This window comes from Nycticebus coucang, chromosome 23, assembly GCF_027406575.1.
Source record: "Nycticebus coucang isolate mNycCou1 chromosome 23, mNycCou1.pri, whole genome shotgun sequence".
Lineage (NCBI taxonomy): Eukaryota > Metazoa > Chordata > Mammalia > Primates > Lorisidae > Nycticebus > Nycticebus coucang.
Genome location: NC_069802.1, coordinates 26,213,309 through 26,225,404, shown reverse-complemented (window position 1 = coordinate 26,225,404; position 12,096 = coordinate 26,213,309). Strand labels below are relative to the sequence as shown.

Below are 12,096 nucleotides of genomic sequence, written 5' to 3'. Positions count from 1 at the left end.
TAGAACAAAGTAGTTACTTTGTGAATGTAATTGTGAGGTAATGTTAAAATTTAATTTTTCTTTTTCTATACCACAAAGGGATTATTGATAGTTACAACCCTATGTGACCAAAGGGAATTTTAACAACTTTAGTGTTCAACTGACAAATCTTTAAGATGAAGGAGTTAGAGAAGACAAGTTTTAAAAGCCACACTTTTTCCAGTAACATCGAAGGTAAGAAACTTCCAGCTTTGGGGAGATGTGACCAGCCTTGCATAACCGTAGACAGTCAGGGATGGATATCAAGATGGGAAGTAAAAGCTCAGCGCGTTCTCGTCTTTCCTTGTGGCCACTCCCCATACACACTCACCAGTCCTAGAAACTGCCAAATACCTGCCTCTCTTCTATGTATCTGAAAATACAAAACTTAAAAGTTTTCCCTGTAAGAAAAGTTAGTGAAGCTCAGTACCCGTAGCTCAGTGGTTAAGGGCACCGGCCACATACACCAGGGCTGGCAGGTTCGAATCCAGCCCAGGTCTGCCAAACAATGACAACTACAACCAAAAAATAGCCAGGCACTGTGACAGGTGCCTGTAGTCCAAAGTTTGGAGGCTAAGAGAATCACGTTAGCCCAGGAGTTGGAGGTTGCTGTGAGCTGTGATGCCACTGCACTCTACCCAGGGCGACAGCTTGAGGTTCTGTCTCAAATAAAAAAGAAAGAAAAGAAACCAACCTGGGCCTGCTAAACAAGGACAACAACAACAACCAAATAGCTAGGCCTTGCGGCGGGTGCCTGTAGTCCCAGCTACTTGGGAGGCTGAGGCAAGACAATTGCTTAAGCCTAAGAGTTTGAGGTTGCTGTGAGCTGAGAAGCCATAGCACTCTACCTAGGGCAACATAATAACACTCTATCTGCCAAAAAAAAAAAAAAAGTTAGTGACCTAACTTCAGATTGTAAGTAGCCAAAGATTAAATAATAGGTTACACCACACTGAGAGCTATGTAAAACTGGATAGATGGTCAGATTACAAAGATATTCAATACATTTACAAACCAAATCAACAGTCAATACATTCCTTTGGCAAGAGTTACCTTTATGGTGCACAATTTGACCAAGTACCCAAACTTAACCATAACTTACAAAGATTCCAGCAACATTGCCCAGTTGAAATTGGGCATTGTTGGATGAAATTCAAACCAATATTTAAATGTAACCAGAAATATTCTAGTGTGATTATTTCATGGGAACAAAATTAGGCACTTATAGAAGCACATTAACTCTTTCAAGCTACTAGGCACCATTTAGTAACAATACTCGTCTATGCTAAAAACTATGATAGTAGTCTGAAATTGTTAATTTGCCTAACTTCCTAAAGAAAACATGAGCTTCCATATACATTTAAATTCCAATGACAAATGCTTATTTATTTCCTGTAACATTCAAAACATTTTTTAAAGGTGTGAGGGGAAGAGAAAGAGAAGCCAGACATTAACGAGTACAGCAGTCAGTCTTCCAACAAAATGAAGAGATTTATTATAGAATCTTTGATGGCCACATCAAATACCTCATTTTGGGTTCCAAAATGGTGATTCACTTATCTACTGCCTGTGTTAGAAAATGGAAGGTCATCTGTACACTTTAACACGCTACCCAAATTACTCTGTATACTGCGTAGAACTTCCAACACTAAGAATTTGGTAAAACTCATGAACATGTACAACATCCTTCCCCTTTATCTGATACAAATAAACATGTCTCAGAGGCCAGAGTGCTTAAAATGTTTATGTAAATGTTTATGAAATAAAAAGACTTGATAAAAATATAACAAGATAATAAATTAACAGCAAGGAGAAAGCTATCCCTTCATTACTCTGGTCTTCTGGGATCCAATTTCAAATGAACACTACACTTCATCCCAGTAGATCACATCCTGATTAACCTAACACAAATGCTAAGTGAAGCTTTTAAAAATATTGCTTTAATGACTACTTTATGTAAGGAAAACTCCTTGTAGAAAGATGTTAAATATGTAATAATACTATAATTATAATTAAAAAATAAAAGGAAAAAGCCCCACACTTGCAAAGAGAAAAAGCAATAGTTAGAGACCAGAACAAAGATACCAATGGGCTTTGGCCAAAATTAGTATAAATAGACTTTATTGAAGTCAGTGCCTCTGTACTGAGACAGAAGATTGTGTCTACATAAGCACAAGTTGTAACATTTCACAACTTCTAAAAGGAATGTCAACAATTACAACGATCATGCATACCATGGTCGATAATCACATTTTAGAAGCATTTTCAACCATTTCTAAAGAAATGCTTATAACATTGTTATATATAGAACTACTTTCAATAAACTGCAAAACATTGATCGACTTTTCCAGTATGAGCTACAGTGTCAACACAAAAGGGAGGCATAAATGTTTAATTTATGAAATCAGAATGGAATATTTACTGTAAAGAAAAATTAAAAAGCTTTCAAATAAAGGCCATTATTGAACCAACGTGAAGAGCACAACTTGAACTTTTGAGTTCATTCATCTTTTAAAGCTGTCCTCTGAATAACTTCAGTTCTAAGCACTGAATTCAGTACTGTGAATATTCCTTGGATTGAAGTTTGGCAATGATGCGGTCCAACTGTCTCTTTGCTTCACACTGTGGGAAATTGCTCATGTCATAATATTGAGGGGCAATTTTCACCAACCTGTCCAGAAGGAGAAAATCACCAAATTAACATTTAATTAACATATAGGAGATGCTAAGAGGATAGACACCACTTATTAATACACTTGATGAACTAAGGCAAATTTTCAAATCTAAATGATAAAAATACAAATTCCTAATCCTTATCGATACCACTTTTAGAAATATTAAATATTTTAGGAAGATGTCCATTTTCTGATGTTGAATATATACGTTTCAAAAAATACCAACATACATTCTTTTAAAAACCTTTTCTTTACATTAATATAAAGATAACAACACTAAGTTCACTGACTTCTCCATCATTCTAGCACTGTTCACTCTAGAGTTTTAACCTGCCTCCCCAAGGTTATAGTAAATAACACTGGCTCTGTATACAAAGCATCTTGACATTCAAATGATTCGATCTTCTCATTTTCAATGTTTTAATAGCTGTAAATGTAACTCTATGTCCCCAAAAATACACTTGACCGAAACTTTCATAAAGTTTACCATACAATTTTTTCTCAACAAAACATTTTAGATAAAATGGTAATGCCCTACACAATTTAAGTGTCAAAAGTCACAAAGCAGTGTAGGGAAAAAGCCACACAATGTATATTCAAGTGACACCACCTAAATAGTGCCTTTAATCCCACTGCTCTGGGTTGACATTTTCTATCGTAAGTTATAAAATGGATCCTGGCAAAAATAAAACAAACAAACAAAACTTCACAGGAGCAGGGGTTATTTTGCTTAAAATAAAACAATCAGTTCTGATTACATTTTGTAAAAGTTAGTAATACACTAAAATACAAAGAGCTGTGGATCTTATCCTTGCACAGGTCCTAAAACCAATATATAAATAATAAAGAGTTGAGAGCTATTTGTAATGGGACAAATAAAATATGTAAAAAAGACTGACCACTAGAACCAGTGAACACACAACAACAAGAGAACGGCTCCCAAGAAACTCTTGATGCTGTTCAACTGCAACTCCAAATCCAACCCACACTAACAAAATCCACTGTTCTCTTATCGAAGGAAAGCCATACCATCCTCAGGCCAACTGCCCAGACCTACACACTGGAACATAAATCCCTACCTGAGGAAAAATAGAGTTCCCCAATCAGTGAGGAGAAGGCCATGACTCAGCAGCAGAGGCACAGTCTATTCTGAATAAAATACTAAGAGAAACTTAAGAGAACAAAAGGCATGCTTACCACTCTGGCTTGATATCTGTACACGTCCGGATGTAATTCTTCGTTGTTAGCACAAATTCATTATAAAGCACCCATTCAGGCTTGTGGTCAAGGACAGTAGAGGGATGCAACTGAACCACTTGGTTATCTTTCACAGTTAAGTAATGCCCTGTTCGCTCTAAATGTGCCACCTGAAACCAAAACCCTGTAAATTAATACAATGGTTCTGATGTGCTAGATACAAAACAAAAGTGGTATAAAGTCACCTATATAATTAGGAGCTGGTAGGCCTCACATTTTGCTTTTTATTCTATGGCTATGTTCATTTATCCCTGCCTTATAAAAGCACCTATAGGCAACTGCAGCCTGTGGGCCAATTCTAACTCACAGCCTGTATTTCTAAGGCCTATGAGCCAAGAATAGGGTATGTATCCTTCAATAAATGGATGGGGAAAAAAGTCAAAAGAAAAATATTTCATGAAGCATGAATGTCATATGAAATTCAAATTTTAGTGCCCATAGGAAAGTTCTATTGGAACCCAGGCATACATATCTGTCTGTGGCCGCTATCAATCTACAAGGACGGGTATAGTTGGGTGGCTGCAACAGGGACCTAATGGGATCAACAGAGCCTAATACATGTTATTTATCCTTCCTGCCTTAGACTATCTATTGAAGCCTCTTCATAGCTAGGCACCAACTACAAGGGTAAATAAACAATTATTAGAAGATTCGTGTCTATGGTAAAAGATGAAATAAGAGACCAAAAAGAAGAAAGAAGAAAAAGTAACCCACAAAGAAAGGAAAAGGTTAAGACAAAGAATGGGGAAAGAGAGGTGCTCAACATGCTCGTCTTTCCTATACTTCTTTTTCAATCATCAAATGACATGATTTGTGATAGTCATCTAATATTTAATTAGCAAACACTGAAGCAAAAAACTCTGCCTTTTACAATTCTAAAACTCTGTGCATATAACACAAAATAAATTCAAGTTTACTGAATAAATACTTATTAAGTGCCTAGTAGGTGTCAACTACTATACTACCTGATAACACTTTTTCTTTTTTTGCAGTTTTTGGCCAGGGCTGGGTTTGAACCCACCACCTCTGGTATATGGGGCTGAGCCACAGGCACCGCCCAATAACACTTTTTTCTTAAAGTGATGGTGTTCCACCACCTTAGAATTCTAACTCCTGGGTTCAAGCCATCCTCCTGCCTTTCTAATAGTTGGGACCATAGGCAGCATGCTCAGTTCTGTTTCTAAGAAATTCTGATCTAAAAAGAGAACTAGGAAGCTACAATGCTTGAATAAAGCTTCATCAATCTTTTTTCATTACAAGCAAATTTAAACTAGTACACACTGAAATTATTATATTAAGTAAATATTAAGAATATAATTTCAAGTCTAGAAAAAGAATTTTCATACCTAACCTACTTCTCTTATTCACTTAACTTGTAAGATGTCATAAGTCTCATTGATACTTAGATTTAAATACAGACACATCACCAATCTCCTAATTTTCATAACTTTTATTAAATATAATTTCTCTTAATGAGAAATTAAGAGCTTTAAACACCTTAAAATAGTCACAATATTTACTTGACAAGTTTTACGTCAGTTCTTACAGACTCCAGGACAGGCAGTCCCCAAGTAACAAACAAACATCTTATGAACAGAGTCTATTATAGATAATAAGCAAATGTACCTTGTTTCAACTTAATACAAATTCAGTTTAAGAAACCCACAGAAACTACCTTGTTCATAACCCAGGGACTGTCTGTCTGGCACACACACCAGCCAAACAGAATGAAACCTTTAAAATTATGTCTCATCTTTACTGCTTAACTCAAAAGACATTTTTGGCTTTTGCAGTGCCCAAGAAGCTAATTATAAATGCCTATGATCACTCTATAGGACTGCAAATGCAATCTCATATAGACTCTGGGGTGCTTAGTTTTTAGAAAGAAAAGTGAACTGTATTTTTGGATCCACCCAGACAATTGTTTCCTTTTAGTATCGTTATACCAACATTTCCAATTATAATCTAGATCCAGAGAAACAATACATTTATCAAAAGTCTTAAGAATTCCACATTCCTGAAAAAATAAGTGCCTAATCACACCTGAAAATGGCCAAGTAGTCTATTTGTTACAACCAAGGCTCCACAAATAAAAAGGTAATTTTAAAATTAATTACCACATAAATGGACTACTGACTCTGCCATTTAATGTATTGATTTGTTACTCATGGATACCCCAGTATTTCTTAGTACATCAATTCAATCAAACTGGATGTTAACAACATTTAAGACTGATTTTTATTAAGTATTCTTAAACTTAACTCTTTCCCTTAAGCCAGTGGTTCTCAACCTTCCTAATGCTGCAACCCTTTAATACAGTTCCTCATGTTGTGGTGACCCCCAACCATAAAATTATTTTTGTTGCTACTTCATAACTGTAATTTTGCTACTGTTATGAATCGTAATGTAAATATCTGATATGCAGGATGTATTTAGGCGACCCCTGTGAAAGGGTCGTTCGACCCCCAAAGGGGTCGTGACCCACAGGTTGAGAACTGTTAATAAGTGAATTCAAAGGACCATAACAGAATCAAACATTATCATCAAATACTTAACAATGCCTTTCTGTATATCCACATACCTGCATAAAGTACCCAGTAACCAAAGCTTTTCTTATATTAATGTAATAGTCCCTGCTTGTAAAGTCGGTACTTCGACGAGGCAAATTGAATCTGTCCATAATTCGAGATAGCTGCTGGCGTACATTGTCTGCAGACATCAGGGACCTGTAGTTAATGAAGTTGTCATAACACCACTGAACCGATTCATGATCTAAAAAAGGTTAAAGGAGGGGTGGAAAAAAGGAGAATCATGAATCATCCACATGGGAATATTTTCTAATTATAAAGAAAAACTGTTACAAAGAATGAACTAAATAAACACAAAACAAATTTACTGACATTTTCTTTAAATTAATTGCAATGTTACTGACTTTCCTAAAGTCAGTAGTGTGGTTCAAAATCAGAAGTAGCAACTAAGGTTTTGGATGTCAAAACCAGGATTTTGAGTTTACTGGTTTTAGTGAATTATTTTATCCATTAATATGCAACTGGATGTTTCCAATAGATGGTCTTTCAGAAGGGACAGATTGGGGGAATCTGGTTAAGTGCCATATCTTGCTTACTTTCAAAGATTAAGATAATCAAATACAGTATAAAAGTTACAAAATTAGTTATCAACCAGCTATTGTATATTGTTCTTTACAGCTGAGCTACCGTACCCCAAAGCACAAGAGGTTTAAGTTTATTGTGACACATCCCCCTCTTTCAAAGCACAGTTTGAAATACAAATGGTAGTTTGCAAGATGTCTGAAACCTCCACTTATGTTTAATTAAAAAGACCTATGTCTAAGCACTTCAAGTAATTTCACTGCATGTATGAACGTAAGTATAGCATTTTTTCACTGATGAATCCTTGATAAACTTTCAACTAACTCAGCATTGCTCATCTAAAGAAAGAGTCAAAACTGTAGCAACATGAATAAAACACTGTCCCAAAGACAGTCATGGCAAAAAACTGTGTCATTTACTTTAGAGGCTCTTTGATAAAAACCATAAAAATTAAAACTGTATTGATCTTCTGCAGTTACGGTGACACAAGCTTATCTTTTACATATTCTCTTCTCTTTGGTTCTAGGATTCAACCGATTGTAATGTACAACTCTGCTTACGCAGCTGAAAGGCAAAGAAAACATCCAAACTGGACAAGTAAGGGGCACTTCTGGAAAAGGTTATTGATATACAGGCTTTGGTTTAAAATGCAACTTTTTCAAAGTCTTCAATTTTTAGAATTCATAAACTAAAGGAAGATTAACAAAAAAATGGTAATTCTAAGTTATTCGTCTAGATAACTAATATCTGAGCATTCTAACATGTTTCCAAACCTTTAAGAAATAATTCGATGAATGGGAGGAATAAATCTAAAAGAATACTTCATTAAAATAACTCTGTATATTTCTCATTAATATACTCCTCACGTGATTGAAAGCCAAACCACTTGTAAATTTTAGAAGTATCTCTCACACACAGATTAAAGTACCTCAAAATAACTTAGACCTGATTTTGTTTCTAAAAAGTGGTATTTATCCAAATACTATTTAGATGACATTTTATCAATGTAGGGGTTCAGTAATTAAACCACTGTCTCTAATGAAAAATATTGACTAATATCTGAAATACATGTGCTATTTTTAAAATATATACCGCCTCAATTAATAACATAACATAGCACCAGTTAAAAAACATTAGTGAATGTATTTCAAATTTAATCAATGGGTATGAAATATCCAAATAATAATGTATGAGTGTCTGGGAAAAATGTGTTTGTTTCTGAAGAGCTCTCCTTATTTGAAGGCAGCAGTCACTAATTTAAACGCTAATTCCCCTATCTTTTCTGTCAGATGTCAAGTCATTATATACAGCAGAGGTAAAAAAAAATCAAGCAGCCTTAACATCCCTCTGGTTCTGAGAAGTATTTATTAGAAAGGATCACATATCTGGCGAGTAAAGCTACCATTCCAGCTCACTAAAGTCCCTCTAACCAATGCTGGTTCTAGTTAAAAGAAAAAGTTTTTGCAGATATTTACTATTCATTATTCTCACAGAAAGCTCTCAAGTACCAATTATGTTCTCAAAGAATAAGCATTATTTACTATTTTAAATTTCCCTCACTTCAAATATAATACTTAGATTTATATTTAAAGTCAAAATACAGTTCTGAGGGTTTGTCAATCCTAAATTTCATTTCCAAAACACAATGATATAATGCAAATATATTGCTACGCTTAGTTAACAAAAGCTTAAAGTAAAACAATATCTAATTTTAAAGGAATTAGTTCAAATGCCCTGTGAAAATAATAGGCTAGCTCTAAAAACCATGCTGCTCTTTAAAAATCTTTTAATTATCACTTAAACGTTATCAATAATATCAAAGATTTTGAGAATCATGTAAATCTGTCCCTTCTTAAGGCAGTTGAGTCCCTCTTACAGCAGTTACCATAGTCGGTTAATAGGTTATGTACCTGCATCTCTGGGTCACCACCTCGCATGGTGTTGGCAGACTACAGGAATACAGTCTTGACTGTACTGGCCTATCTGATCAGAGGTAAGTCTTTAACATTATGTCAGGTATTACCAATGTTTTGGACGTGAGGAGTAAACAGACATGTACTGAAGTAAATAATGCATGGGATTTCAAACCCCATAGCCCTTACCTCCTTTATCTGCCCCAAATCTTTGAGACTTGGGCAAAGAAGAGGTCCTCCCTTTCTCTCCTGGTTCATAAGTAAAAAAGAGAGATATGTGGCACTAGAAATGCTACATTTTGTTCCACATGCCCTCCAGAACTGGGACCCTTAGACAAATGAAATTTTACTACTACACCTTACAGATTTGCCAAAATCAAAAGACTCCATTTTAGGAGACTAAATAGAATTTTTATGAGACAATAACAATGCGTTACATATAAAACAAGAAGTACAACATTGGAATTAGAAATCTACTCATGAGGAAAAAACCACAAACTTAACAGTGACTCATTTTTGGCACAAAGCAATGATATGGAGCTATCAATCTTTGATTATGCTACCATCTTTAGGTCAGTAGACTGCTGAGTAGAAATCAAGCCTTTCCTCACCCTGTTACTGTTTATTTTTGTATCTGTTCTCTCACTTTAACGTTTTCCTCTCAGTTTTTGCAAATGGTACATTCTAACAATAGTTAGCAATAACTTTATTATTAATTACTATGTTTTCTTCCTCATTTTGAAATAATTGGCATACTTTCATAGGTCACTAAAAATTCACTGATAACGTAATTTAAACCTAGAATAATATTTTATCATGTGCCTATGACATAACTTATTGAACCATCTTTCTAATACTGGGTACTTGGGCAGCTTCCAATTTTTTTGCTATCACAAATAATTCTGGGATGAAAAGCTTTAAATTCTTTGTCCACAGAATTTCAAAAGATAGCTTTCTAGATTATTTCTGAGTGAAAGAGGATGAAATTGGTATGGTAAAATCTGCTTTGCATAAGGACATCACTTCATATTCCTACCTCCAGTGTTTAACTGTTCCACCAAACCCATTCCCATACAACTAAGGAATATTTTTCTCTAATCTTGCCAATTACAAGAAAAGGGCACCTTAACAAATAATGCAATTCTTGGGCTAATAGTAGAGAAAACTTTTCTCTCTCATGATCACAGACCACTTCTAGCCTGAGAACTATCACATTTGTCACCCATTTTTCTCTTTTGTTAGTTTTAATACAAAAAACTCTTTATTACTGAAAATGTTATAGTAACAACTGTATAAACATTACCAATCTAGTCAGAAAAAAGTGAAGTGCATGAAAATAAGAGACAAGTATATACAAATGTGTACGTTAGTGGGAGATCCTACACAGGTCTGTCATTTTTCTCACCCTATATTTTTTGGGTTTTCTATAATTGGTGCTTTCCCCCTATTATAGATGTGGTTTTTAACAACTTTGAAAAAGACTGGCAATTTCTATTTTAAATGCTAGTCAGGAGTTTTTCTGAAGTACCTCTGGGTTCCTAATGTAAAGTTGTCAGAGATAATAAATGAAAGTGAGATGAAGAAACATTTTATATACTACAAGTAACATTTAGACAAAAGAGTGCTGTCAATCTAATTTACACTTACTTTGTTTAAAAGCATGGTAGACATTCAGCAGTGTCAGATGATCTCCATCTATGTGGGCAAATCTCATCTTGGCTTCATCTGCGGCTTTCTTGGCCTCCGTGGGGCGAACAAAACACTGTGGGACTAAACAAGGTTGGTATGGGCCCAACACAAACGCCCATATCGATGAGTCACGCATTCACAGATAGAGGAACAAGGCCTAGCTAGGTCAGTTCACAGAGCATAGGGCAGGGCAGGATGGCCTCCAACTGCATCTTGGACTGTTTACTACCTTGATTAGGTACATCAACACCTAACCACATCTGTAAGACAAGAGGGTTGCAAAGCTACAGGGTACCTGATTATTTTAACTAGATCTAAAAGTAGGCATCAAAACAGCTATTCTGAAGGCCATCAAGATACCAGAAAGCTCAACATACCAAAATCCCAGTGCTGATAGCTCTACCAATAATAGGAATTACGGTATCAAAAGTCTTTTAGCTAACTGAAATTTTCCAGAAGGCCATCCAGTGAATCCACTGAATGGCTGTGAAGGTTAGGAAGTTATACTTGCCCACTACAGAACTAAAATCACCTTTTATAACTAGCCTATCACTACATTTCTATTAGAACATTTTCCCTAATGCTATGGCTACTACCAATTGGTGGGTACCACTATTAGCACCGGTGAGCAGAAGCATATGTAAACGTAAAAATATCAAGTCTTGGGGGGTTTTGATGATAGCAGTAGTGGTGGAAGGTTAAACCGCCTTTGAATTAAGAAAATTCAAAAAGGCTGTGATACTCAGCCCAGTGTTCCAGGATTTCAAGGAAATGATTTAATAAAGTCTCAAGTTTAAAAAAATGTGAATCAAAACCTTGATATGAAAGTAAATGCCAATATTTTAAAGTTGACAATTAGTCTGAAACAATCATTATTTCAAGGGTCATCAAAATATTTAACTACAGTTATTTGTTTAGAGCCTCAATATTAATTTGTATAAAACTTTGTTACAAAGAGTGTACTACATATTTTGCAATACAACTTTCCTTAATTCACTTTAGCAATTCCATAGTCATAAAAGCAGTATGAAATAAAAGTACTTAACAGTTTGGGACTTTTTCACCACATGTTTAAAGCTCTTAAAACCTTGTCAGTGAAAAAATCATAAATTATCAGTTCAGATAAAAGATAATGGGAATTGACAACAAGATCAAATACAGTATTAAATTACTCTTTCCCACACAGTTTCCCCTTTAAAAAGATGCCAAAGTAGCCAAACACAGACAACAAAACATGATCACAGTAAATACTAAAAGTCTTGCTTAATGTGACTGAAGCAAGGTAATTTATAAAAGTACAGAAACTTCTCATAGCTGTGAATGTTAATGTGAACTAGCCACCAGAGTCAAGTGGGAATGCACAGGTAACACTGCACAAGGCCCCTGGGTTTGCACTGTTTATATCAGGACCTCAAAACGTTAGAACTATTTAAA

General features: G+C 35.1%; 1 protein-coding gene across 1 annotated transcript in view; it reads right to left on the bottom strand.

Moving 5' to 3' along the window:
• Nucleotides 1-2,122: 2,122 nt before the first annotated feature.
• The window catches only part of DHX15 (DEAH-box helicase 15), a 51,356-nt gene continuing 41,382 nt past the window's right edge, over nt 2,123-12,096 (bottom strand). Inside the window, exons 11-14 of the mRNA XM_053577512.1 lie at nt 10,621-10,743; nt 6,532-6,722; nt 3,891-4,060; nt 2,123-2,689 (exon numbers count right to left, since the gene is read on the bottom strand). Coding sequence (XP_053433487.1) covers nt 2,572-2,689; nt 3,891-4,060; nt 6,532-6,722; nt 10,621-10,743 — 602 coding nt within the window. The 3' untranslated portion in view covers nt 2,123-2,571. The remainder of the gene's footprint in view (nt 2,690-3,890; nt 4,061-6,531; nt 6,723-10,620; nt 10,744-12,096) is intronic.